This window comes from Saccopteryx leptura, chromosome 7 (assembly GCF_036850995.1).
Source record: "Saccopteryx leptura isolate mSacLep1 chromosome 7, mSacLep1_pri_phased_curated, whole genome shotgun sequence".
NCBI lineage: Eukaryota > Metazoa > Chordata > Mammalia > Chiroptera > Emballonuridae > Saccopteryx > Saccopteryx leptura.
Genome location: NC_089509.1, coordinates 15,787,683 through 15,800,541, shown reverse-complemented (window position 1 = coordinate 15,800,541; position 12,859 = coordinate 15,787,683). Strand labels below are relative to the sequence as shown.

General features: G+C 41.7%; 1 protein-coding gene across 1 annotated transcript in view; it reads left to right on the top strand.

Moving 5' to 3' along the window:
• The window catches only part of NCKAP5 (NCK associated protein 5), a 1,041,554-nt gene that overhangs the window by 719,789 nt on the left and 308,906 nt on the right, over positions 1-12,859 (top strand). Inside the window, exon 7 of the mRNA XM_066346570.1 lies at positions 6,682-6,831. Coding sequence (XP_066202667.1) covers positions 6,682-6,831 — 150 coding nt within the window. The remainder of the gene's footprint in view (positions 1-6,681; positions 6,832-12,859) is intronic.

Here is a 12,859-nt window from a genome sequence, read left to right as displayed (position 1 = left end):
TTATGTAACACTTTTTATTTTTCAAATTTTGGGCCTCAAAATTAAGGTGCGTCTTATACATGGGGAAATACAGTACAGTGGTACCTTGAGATACGCATTTAATTTGTTCTGTAACCAAGCTTGTAAGTCAGTCATTCATATATCAAACAAATTTCTCCCATTTTAAATAACTGAAATAGATTTAATCTGTTCCAGCCCTGTGAAACATCCCCAATCCATCCTAAGTTATGAAAAAAGACATGTTGTTTTTTAAGGAACACACATGTATACTTTACCAATGCATAACAAAATATATGAAATAAAAGAAAAAAGTGTTATTTAGTACTGTATTCTTACCTTGGAGACAGATGAGTGTGGCTAATGGAGGTGAATGGTGGAGGAGGAGGGAGGGAGGGAGGAAGGGATGCAGACCCTGTAGACACGTAAACTAAAACTGCACTTTCTTAACACTAAATGTAAACTAAAACTGCATTTTCTTTACTTTAAACAAAACTAAAACTGCACTTTCTTTACTTAAAATGAAAACACAAAAACTTAATTGTAAAAAAATACACTTTCTTAGCTTTACACTTACCTAAGCTTAATGTTACGTATTTTTAATTTAATCATCACCTGTTTTTGCCTTTTTGGCTGCATTTTTGGCACTTTCACTTGCAGGACTTTTGAATAAAAATCTATCCAAAGAGGTTTGCTTTTGCCTGCCTTTTAAAATGTTATGGAAATATGACAAACAAGTGTCATTAAAAAGTGCTGAAGCACGACCAGTTGAAACTTTTTCTGGGTGTTTCTTTTCAATGAAACTTGAAATCTTCTGCCACATTGCCAGCATGTCTTTAATTTCACTTGTAGAAATCACTTCCTCCAACTCTATCTCCTCCTCACTACTAATCTCTGCAGAAGCTCCATATGTTGCATCATCTGTAGCTCCTTCAACTCCTCAGTTGAGAGTTCCTCCTCATGTTCCTCAACGAGCTCATTTACATCACCCTCATCGACCTCCAGACCCATCGACTTTCCGAGGGACACAATCTCCTCCAATGCTTCTACCTCAGTCTCGGTCTCTGGTTTGAATCCTTCAAAGTCCCCGTCTGCAACAACATCAGGCCATGACTTTTTCCATGCTGAGTTCAAGGTTCTTCTTGTAACCTCTTGCCATGCCAAGTCAATAATGCGTAAACATATCACGATGTTGTAGTGATCTTTCCAAAACTCTTGAAGAGTTAGAATTGTATTGTCATTCACCTCAAAGCAGCAGCGGAACAAGTGCTTTGTGTAAAGCTTTTTAAAGTTGGAAATGACCTGCTGATCCATAAGTTGCAAGATTGAAGTCATGTTGGGTGGGAGGTAGAGGACTTTCACGATTTTGAACTCATTGAGAATGTCATCTTCAAGACCAGGTGGGTGGGCTGGAGCATTTTCAAGGATTAGTAATGCTTTCATCGGGACTTTATTTTCTTGAAGATATTTCTTCACTGCAGGACCAACGATGAGATTTACCCAGTCAATAAAAAAGTGCTATGTAACCCATGCCCTAGCATTGGCACGCCACATAAACTGCAGTTTTTCTATAAGAATCCTATGAGTCTTAAAGACTCAAAGATTTTCAGAATGATACACTAGCAGTGGCTTTACTTTACAGTCATCGCTAGCATTTGCACACAATGCAAGGGTCAGATGGTCCTTCATGGGTTTATGGCCTGGCAGCTTCTTCTCCTCTGCGGTGATGAAAGTCCTCCAGGGCATTTTTTTCCAAAACAATCCTGTTTCATCAAAGTTGAACACTTTTTTGGGGATGTAACCTTCCTTTGCGATAAGCACAGCAAAATGTGCGATGTACTCCTCAGCTGCCTTAACGTCAGCACTCACAGCTTCACCATGCCTCACCACCGAGTGGATGCCAGATCTCTTCTTGAAATTTTCAAACCAGCCATGACTTGCCTTAAACATATCTTCTTCTGCCTCTTTTGAGGTTGATGGTTCTTTTTTCTTCAAGTCGCTGTAAATAATAGGTGCCTTTTTGCATAATACATTTCCGTCACTATATCTCCTGCCAGCTCTTTCTCTTTCACCCATACCAGCAGAAGCTTCTCCATTTCTTCATGGATATTTGCCCTTAATTGGGACAGAATTGTAGTTCCTTTTGCTGGATTTGCAGTTTTGATGGCATCCTTTTGTTTAAGGATGTTACAAATTGTAGATGTATTGCGGTCATACAGCCTTGCCAATCACTCGTACACCATGCTCATGTTTTTCTATTATTTCTTGCTTTTCTTCTATCGACGTCATTCTCTTCTTCTTCTCACTACTGTCCTTTTACCTTACTTTCTCTGGCCCCATGATAGCACACAAAAATAGTTAGTATAAAATGCAAAAATGACTCAAGAATGAGTACAGCACACAAGATTCGACTTGATTCTGCGGGTAACACATGAGAAAGAACGAGATGCTGGTGTTGTGCTGCCGATACTGGATCCGTGCGCCAACTAGCCGCAGCTTCCTGAATCATGACTCGTATCTCAGAATTTCGCTTGGATCTTGAACAAAAATACGGACCGAGTTGCAGCTCATATTTAAAAAATGTGTATGTTGGTCTGCTTGTATCTCAAGGTACCACTGTACTTGATTTTAAACAAACCATTGTCATGCTTTATGACTCTACTGTAAGTGAAACATCTATCCTTTCTGAAATTGACATTAATGATCAGTCAATGGAGTATAGCCCTATTTCCAGTTCTCTTTCACCACTTTCTCTCTTGTTTTTCTCTTTTGTTCATCCACTTACTTACAATACATTTTTCCCCTATTCCCTCTTTCTCATTATTACATTGTACTCTGTCATTCTCACTGGAGACAGGAGTGAAGAAAAGGACAGGACAGAGAGCTCTACCTTCAGGCTTTGTTTCAAGGCACGCTAGAGTCTGAAACACCAGGCAGTGTGTTTTTAGGCCGGTGAGTAGTCTGAGCTGTGTACACATGTGTCTCTCTTCCTGGGTGGTGTCACAGAGCAGCGACACGCCTGCCCTCTCCATGCAGTGGACAGCAGCAGCACCCTGCCCACACCCCAGAACCATCCAGGGTGCTCTTGTGACCCTCAGCCATCCATGTCTGTGTCAGAGGGCACTTTTATGTAAGAGGTGTGCAAAATCTCCCTGCCAGTGGCAGGCTGCAAGTGCCAGGAATCTGGCGTCCCAGAAGCTGCCACTCATTCTTGGAGATCGGTGCATAAACACCCCAACTCCCTCGCCCCTGTGGTGGGGGGATTTTGAGGCCCGTATTTTGCCCCATTTCCCTGAATTTCCCTTGAGTTAATTTCAGTTACTTAGTAGTATACCTTTTAAAAGCTCCCTCCCTTCCCTGATATGCTTCCCCATGGGCGTTTTCTGCATTTCTCAAAAAAACTAGATATACTCAAATCCTTGTGATATTTCATAGGGAACCACATTTGAAGAACCTTGATTTTTCCATCAGTGCCCGTCAGCCTCTGCTCTCTCTGCTTTGACGGTGCCCTCTTCGTACAACCCCACCTTTGCTGCCATTGTCTCCTCAGTTCATTCAAATATATGTTCATAGAACTTGAACCATATCTCCAACATCTAGAACAGTGAATGGCCAAGAGTTGGAGCTCAGTGAACATTTGTAGGGTGAGCAAATGAATAAGTGAGTCATGTCTGAGATGAGTCATTTTCTTTCTCCTATCCAGGAATCCTTTCTCTCTTTTATTCTTCAATCCTAGTCTTCAACTACAATCTCAAAAAATATTTTTTGTACTATAATCTCACACTACTTTCCTCATAAACCCATAGGACAAAACTGATTCCTGGCTGGGAGCCTTTGTTTCGGTTTTCTCTTTGACCGGAAATCCCCACCCCCGCCTTTGCCTCTCTAACTATTCAAGTGTAATATTATCACTCCATCCAAGTATAAATTACTCCCCCCAATCCCATGAGATCACATCTCACAACCTCCCTGACCACCCTCTCTTCCATGTTGTGTAAAATGACTTTTGTGTTTACATACTCTAAATATCATACATAATCTATTTTATTTTGAATTATCTCCAGATGTTTCATGTAATAATATTTAGGCCCTGTGTCCAGACACTTTAGATGTATGTGTGTATGTATGTCTGTGTTCAGTCAGACATATTTGTGAATTCACCTTCCCCTTACATTTTTTTGCAGTCCCCAAATCAGCACTTGCAGGGTTTTCATGGTCATACCTACCTTCACAGGGTGGTGCAGACCTTGTCACCAGACACATCCGTTCTCAGATGAGGTCAAACAAGCCAACACTCTGCCCTCTGGTTCCAGCTATCACCCTGTAAACCAGTGTCCTCTCTGTGCTCTTTTTAGTGCCACATTTTTCACATTTCATGCTTTTTGTTAGTGACTTCACTGTTTAAAATGGCCCCCACAATGGTGGAGAAGTGCTGTCTCATGTTCCAAAGGGCATGAAGGTTGTGATGTGCCTCACGGAGGAAATGGGCATCAGGTGAGCTTTGTTCAGGCCACAGGTGTAGTGCTGCTAGCCGTCAGTTCAGTGCTAATGAATCAACAGGATGTATTGCATGGAGTGTCTTTAAATAGAAACACTCATAAAACAAGATTATGTATTGATTTGTGATGAAAGTGTTGTGATGGAGGCCTGCAGGAACCAAACCCTGTATTTTCCTGAGGAGCAATGACCCAATATTTGCTAATTCAAGGTTTGTGACAACTTTATAGATTATAACTACCATTAATAATGAGACTTGACTGTGAATGTGTGAGTGTTGTGAATGTTGGCATTTGCCTCATGTGGGCATTTAGGAGACAAAGAAAGCAAGAGTTATTGAAATTAAATAGTGTGCCCAAGATTATTTGCTAAGATGATAAATGGTAGATCTGGAATTTTGTCTGCCAATATCCCAAAGTCTTTTGGCTGTTCACACATCATACCAGTGACTTTTCTTTGTTTAATTACCTTAGAACCTAATTATTACAGGGAGTGTGTGTGTGTGTGTGTGTGTGTGTGTGTATACGCATACACGTATTGAACTGACTGAAAGAATGATGAAAAGCTGTAATTCATACAGAGAAATACACCTAGATAACATTTTTAAAACAGTTTGCTTTACAATCCTAATTTAGAGCTTAAAAGAGAAGCTCTAGCTCATTCCAAATCTTAAAAGAGAAGTAGAAGGACTTCCCCACCTAAAAGTTGAGTTCGTAAATCTACAGACTTCATATTCCTTATTGTGGAAATGAAAGTCTGACAAGCAACCAAACCTTAAAGAATCAAAGCTACAAAAATTCTATCATGACCTGGAAGATCTGCACCTTAAACTTGCCTGACATTGAGCTGAGCTGAACTCACATGTGCTGTGGCAGTGGACGCCTGCCCATTATGTGTGGTTAGATGGGCCAGTTTCAGACAGCTGCCACCTTCCTCAGCAGATGTGCATTTATATAGAGAGATGACAGGAGAAATTATATCTTGAAATCTATACAAAACAGATCTACATAGGTCAAGATACTATATAGCTTATAAATACATGTATCTACCTATAAATATACATATATGAAGATATTTTTTATACTTCATAATCTATTTTCACAAAATAATTTACATATTTTTTAAATGTCCAAAGTAGCTTTGTGAGCACAGTTTGAAAACCTGTCTTTTTTTTCTCTTATGCTATTCTCCTCTAAGCAGATTGTTTAGGTGCCTAGAGGTTAATGATCCTAATCTTTTGCACTTCTGTATTTGCAGATGATCTTAGTTTAGTGCTAAGTATAAGGAAGTCTCTGATCACTGATAATCCAAGTTTGCCTGACTGACAATGTAGGACACAATGATTTATTTCTACAGCACTGTGGTTAGACTTAGTGTAATGGAGTGATGTCACCTGGTTCTGTAGCATCAATGTCTGGATGTATGTATAAAATGGATGACATTTTTTTTTCATATGATAGTCTCTTGACATTTCTTTTTCCCCTTGAAAATAAGAGCCAATCATGAGGCTCAAATGAAAATTTCCCGACTTCTAGAAAGCTGCCAGAGACAAGGTTGCATGAGGCGCTTCCGGCAGGGTGGTGACACACGGTGACGTTTTATGTTTGCCCCAAGGCTGCACTACCAATCCTGGAGTGCTGGGAAAGGGGACAAGGGTCCTTAAGAGCTGTGTCGTTACTGAGCCAAGGAACTGCTTCGTTTCAGCTTAGAATTCTGAATTCTAAAAATTCACTATTGTGCCAATATTTCCAGAATATCTCAATGGCTTTATGTCCAATGACTTTAATGATCCTGTTTTGAGGAGCTAAGCTGTTAAGAAATCAAGGTATGAGGGTTGATTTATTTTCGTCCAGTTTAAAAGCACAGCTGAATTTCATGGTGCAGATAAAAATAGATTAACTGTATGACTCCACCCAAGCCTTTGTTGGCTGGGTAACTTCTCCAACTGGGCCGAGGACGTTTGTGTTCAGAGGTGGTGACCCAATGGCTTTGTCTCGCCAGGATTCATTTTTTAAAAATCTACTGTGTTTACTAATGGGAGCACCACTCGGAGTTTGTTTAGCAGAATCCCTCCTCAGCTCCAGAGGGAGCACAGAAGCAGTAGGGAAATTGCAACATTTTCATCTGCAGACTCTTGCTTATTTTTCAGTGGAGATTGTTGCAAACCATAATCCTTTTTTGCTTCAGGAGAAGCTGTCAGAGGATGAGAGAAAACACAAAGAAGCTTTGGAAGACCTTCAAATGGTGGTGGACGAAGACTCCAGGAGCGAAAGCAGCAGTGCGGATGAAGGAAGAGAGAAGACCAAGCTGCTGTTAGAGAGACTGAAAGCCCTGGAGGTAAGACGGGGAGCAATTTTTACACATGTGAAGAAGAAGTGTTCTGCTTCTCTTATTGGCACTGGGTTTGAGTGAGGTTAAATCTTCCTTTCTTGAGTCTCTGTTCCCTCAGAGACTAATAGGATCTAGCCTCTCTGTCAGTCATGAGCTCCTGCTCATCATTCGTAGAGATCAGATTCTTGGCCTAATGACTGTGATCGTATTGCCTTAAAAACCATTCATTGAACAGTGACTCACTTTACATTTGGTTCAGCCCTCAGATTGGACCAGTACCCCTAAAATTGCAAACTCCTTGAAGAAAGAAGCTGTCTGATAATTCACTTATTTACCCAGTACCTAATACAATGAATGAATGAGTGAATTAATAAATAAAATAGCCAATACTATGTAAGGGTCGTTGTAAAAGAATTAAATTTTAAGCAGAATTATTATTTCAAAAAAAAAATCTGTGCAGAAAGTTCACCATGGACAACATGAAAGTAGACGTAAAGCTTAGCTACAGGGTGCACGAGGGCGGTATTGAACCACGACAGTCCCCAAAACCGCCTGTCTGGTACTTAATAGCATTGGACGTCACTTCAGGTGTTAATTCCTGAATGTGTACCACAGTCCTCGAAGAACATGACAGTTAGTTCTTGATTGAGATTTCACATGCTGAAATATTCTGGGAGTGGGCTTAGTTCATTTTAATAAGTTTTCTGTTAGCATGTAGAACTGAGACATAATTACTTTTAAACAGGGACTATGGGTAGCCCATCTCTTCTTAAGCGAGGTACAGGGGACCTCAGAACCTCTGAAAATTTAGTTTCTCCATTGGGTCTGCAGAATCCTGAAAACTTCAGCAGAGTGAAGAAATAAGATTGGAGAAAGACATCTTGGTTTCCATGGTTGGATCCCGAAATCTTGCCTTGATGCTACCACGTGGTCTAGAGTGGGCATATGGCCCTTTTTGCTATAATTTCCTCATCCATAGTAAAGCAAAATTAAGATTATGGACTTTGGAACCAGGTCCCAGGGTTTGGTTTGAATCTCAGTTCTATACTCCTTTCTAGTTTTGAAACATTGGGCAAATTAATTAGGCTCGCTATGCCTCTGTTTCTTCAACAGTAAACACAGGGCTAATGATAGCAACTTACCTTCCGGGGCAGGAATGAGGATTCGGTGAACTAACATTTGTACAGTGGTGCCTGGCACGCAGGCTCTTCTCTCCCACTACCCCAAGGTGCCTGCCGTTCCTTAAATCTTTTTGCCCCACTAACCTGAAACCGTAATCCACACAAGAATGGTGAATAAACAGATTCAGCTCCTGCACACAGCACTGATTGAGGGTAGATAGTGTCACACATGGTAGAAGAGAGGTCAACACGGAGACCCCATCAGCTCGCCGGATGGCCAGGAATCACTCCTTTCTCCCCAAAGGTTCTCATACTTTTTTTTCATTTTTAAGATAGTCACTTTGAAAAGTGGGAAAGTCTTCTGAAGAGGCACTGAGGTTTCTATCTCAGAGTTCGGGGAAACTCATAGCTTTGTCTTGAGGATGAAGTACCTGGATTTAACAATAGCAATGAGTGGACGTTACCCATTCTTACTTCCCTAGAGCCATGTACTTAAATTGTTAGTTTTACTCATGATTACAGTGGAAAATGCTCTTAGTTGACCTAATTGTCACTGAAAAAAAACTGTGAAGAACATTTTATTTCATCAAGTCAGAAAGGATTTAAAAAATTTCTTTGGCAATGCATGTTTCTTAAGTAAAAAAGACACAGTGTACTTTTTTTTAACTTTCACCAAGATCTCTCTACTCAGACAAAAACTCTTGCATCCAGCATTAATTGAATGCAAGGAATGGTATCACTAAGTGCCATTAAGCCTCACAATTTTAATACACAAAAATACTTTATTTTCTAAATTAATTTCCCCTGGGCAGAGTTACTGCTTGTTTTCTAAAATTCTTTGCTCAATATTAAGTTTACTCTCTCCTTGCCCCCAGATACCTTACTGTTGTCTATTTTAACATATAATAGAAAGAGATCTTCATTAAATATATATATGTATACACACATATGTAATTACACATATATATGTCTCATCCAATTTTCATATGAATTTAATTTAATTTTTAAAAATTTGCCCTGGCCAGTTCAGTAGATAGAATGCCAGCCAGGCATGCAGAAGTCAGGTCACACATGAGAAGCAACCATCTGCTTATCTTCCTCTCCCTCTCCTTCTTCACTCTCTCTTTCCCCCCCTTGGAGCCAGTGGCTCAGTTGGTTCGAGCAATGGCGTCTAGTGCTGAGGATAGCTTAGTTGGTTTGAACATCGGCCCCAGATGGGGGTTGCTGGGTGGATCCTGGTTAGGGTACATGTGGAAATCTGTCTACCTTCCCTCCTCTCACTTAAAAATAAATAAATAAAATCACTCTATGTACTTTCTGTATAATCCTTTGCATAATGTAGCAATTATTGTAGGATAATGAAGGGCTCATTCTGACTACACACTGGGCTAGTCACAGACCCCTACATAGATTTATACATTTTAACAAAATGCTGTTAAGATTGCAGGGACATTAAATATATTAAATATATTCAAAATTAATTTGGCAAATTTTATGTTGTACAGCAAGATTTTAGAAAACCATAACATATTTTTCATTTGCATATTTTTGAAACAACCCTATCTGTGCGCCCTGACCTCGTAGTCCCTAGTGCTGTGGAAAGCACAGAGGAGTGGTCTTCGGGGTGATGTCTGTGCGCCCTGACCTCGTAGTCCCTAGTGCTGTGGAAAGCACAGAGGAGTGGTCTTCGGGGTGATGTCTGTGCGCCCCGACCCTGTAGTCCCTAGTGCTGTGGAAAGCACAGAGGAGTGGTCTTCGGGGTGATGTCTGTGCGCCCCGACCTCGTAGTCCCTAGTGCTGTGGAAGGCACAGAGGAGTGGTCTTCGGGGTGATGTCTGTGCGCCCCGACCTCGTAGTCCCTAGTGCTGTGGAAGGCACAGAGGAGTGGTCTTCGGGGTGATGTCTGTGCGCCCCGACCTCGTAGTCCCTAGTGCTGTGGAAAGCACAGAGGAGTGGTCTTCGGGGTGATGTCTGTGCGCCCCGACCTCGTAGTCCCTAGTGCTGTGGAAAGCACAGAGGAGTGGTCTTCGGGGTGATGAAGAACAGCCCTCCTTAATTCCTGCTCCCCAAACAGGTCCTGAGAAGGTGTGGGGAGGCAGAGGAGATGCAGAGTCGACTCCCAATACTACTATATTCTTAATTAATATCGTGAGAATATTTAAAACAACCTAGATTGAGAAGCCTTGACTTTGAGAATTAAGTAAATCTTGTTCAAGCACAATATATCTCAGCCTGGGGAATGTCTAATGCCACCCCAACCCCAGAATTGGTTTTGTTTTTTTTTTTGTGGTTCTTTGTGGGACTGAATTCTTACTTGCACTCAACTTTAAATCCTTCTTTCTTTTTTCCAGCCTCATGTAAAACAAAGCCCTTTTTACTTGATTTGTTTCCAAAAATCCAACCCCACAAAGATATGTGGTTGTGGCAGAATATCTAAAGGCTTTGAACTTGGTCTTTTTTTAAAAATTTTATTTTTTGTGACAGAGAGAGAGAGACAGAAAGACAGACAGACAGGAAGGGAGAGAGATGAGAAGCATCAATTCTTTGTTGCAGCTCCTTAGTCTCCTTAGTTGTTCATTGATTGCTTTCTTATATGTGCCTTGACTGGGGGGCTACAGCAGAGAGAGTGACCCCTTGCTCAAGCCAGTGACTTGGGGCTCAAGCTAGCAACCTTGGGCTTCAAGCCAGCAACTTTAGGCTCAAACCAGAGAGCATGGAGTCATGTCTATGATCCCACGCTCAAGCCAGCGACCCCGTGCTCAAGCTGGTGAGCCCCCGCTCAAGCCAGATAAGCCCGCACTCAGGCTGGCAATCTTGGGGTTTTGAACCTGGGTATTCTGCGTCCCAATCCGATGTTCTATTCACTGTGTCCCCACGTGGTCAGGCTGAACTTGGTCTTTAATAGCTGCAGGACTTCCCCTTGATCCCCAGCCTCCTACCCCAGAGCACAGCCAGCCCTTACCACTTGCTCCCTCTCTCTTGGTCGAATTCCCCAGCCCTTATTACGCAGAGCTTTTTAGGTCTCTGCCCTGCAATCATGCTCTCATTCCAGATCATCCTCAGAGCTCATCAAGGAATTTTGCTAAATAAGACATTTACCTCCAAACAAAGCTCTAGGGCCAGCAGTCAAAGTACTATTAATATACACACATGCACGTATATTTTCTTTCTCTTCGTCACAGTGGTATTCTCTACTCAGTGCCTTGGTTTCAGTGATTTCCAGTTGTTTGTGAAGAAGAGTGGGCTCTCTATCCTCACCTCCCAGCAACTGCTTTCCCTGGGACTAGCTTATCACTTTTGTCAGGCCCTGATGCCTGGTGGGGAGGCCATTGGTGTATTTGATATTTCTGCCTTATCAGACCCCATGGGTGATACAGATGTCACCTGAACATTTTTCTGTAGGTTTTAAGTGTTAGGTTTGGTATTTTCTTTTTTTCATTCTTTTAAAATAATTTTCAATGCTGCTCTTTTGGGGACTGCTTACTTGAAATAAAGTTCATCATTTTGAACATGTCACAGGCCCCTTCTGTCAAAGGACACCTTTCCCCTCTACCTCATCCCATACCACTGATTCCAGGGGTCTTCCCAGACTGACCTCGTCTATCGCCTTGACCTTGTGTCTTCCTGGTTCCCTGTTCCTGGGCCTTGGTTGTGGGGTCCAGGCTTGCTCCTGGCATGTTCCTTGAAATACAGGGTGTGCTGCCTCCAGGCCCTCTCCCAGCTCCCACTCGCTGGCCAGCTGCTTAGTGACTAGAAATCGGGACGAGATCCCCTAGCTCCCTCAGCTCCTGTGGCCGCTCTGATGCCCAGACTAGCCAGGGGGAGAAGAGGCCTGGGACCACAGGGTTCTGAGCCAGCAGATAAATGTGATATCGTCACTGTAGCCTCCAGGTCAGAAGAACTTCACTTCTTACAGGGAAAACATATTCTGCACAGGAAAATATGGCAAGTAAATGTGCTAAAGTCAGCAACAACTCTTTCTAGGCAGTTATACCTTTCTGTGAAAGTATGACAACTAAAATGCTAAGCACAAACATTTTTGTTCATCACTCATTCCTGTTTAAAACGAGGTAATTTAAAATAGTAATTCTCATGCCTGGCTCAATTATGTGTTGAGTTTGTAGTTAATAGATATTTATTTAATGCCTTCTATGGGCCAAACATTGTTCTAGACTCCGGGATTAGATTAATTGCATGGCCCCCTCCAACCCCAGTGAACAGAGACAAAAATACATATTTAGTAAAATAGTAAATGGGAAAAAACAAATAGACAAATAAATGAGCCCCTGAATAAGAAAAATTAGCTGACATACTAATAGGAGAGTGAGGGTGGAAACGGGAGTTATTTCCTTCCAGTGGCCGCTGATCCTGGGCCAGTCAAATACAATGTAAATAATAAAAAGGGGACAGCTGAGGGAAGATCTGGATGAAAAGCAGGCAGAAACTGCACGTGTGAGGTCCCAGAGGTGGTAGAAAGTTTGGCAAGTTAGAGACACAGAGACAAGTAGTTTGTCCTGGAACATAAGGTAGAAGATTCAAATGTTGGAAAAGATGAGTTGAGAGAGGTCAATGGAGGCCAGACCCTATAAAGTGTTACAGGCCAGTCACAGTAAAAATTCAGTGTAATTATCAATGCAAAGGGAAGCCACGAGGGGTGTTTAACTAGGGAAGTACCATGATCTGACTTGCGCTTTAGAGAGCCAATTCTTGCTGCTTTATGGGCTAATGACAAGACAGAGGGAGAGGCAGGGCCACCACATAGGAGGTTGTTTTAGATTGCAGATGAAAGCTATCAGTAGACTGGTCTAGGATGGGTACTAGCACTAATAGGGAATAATAATAATAATAATAAAACTGATGGGGAATAATAATGTATGTATTGGCAAGCCTTTATATGAGGCTTACTGTGTTCC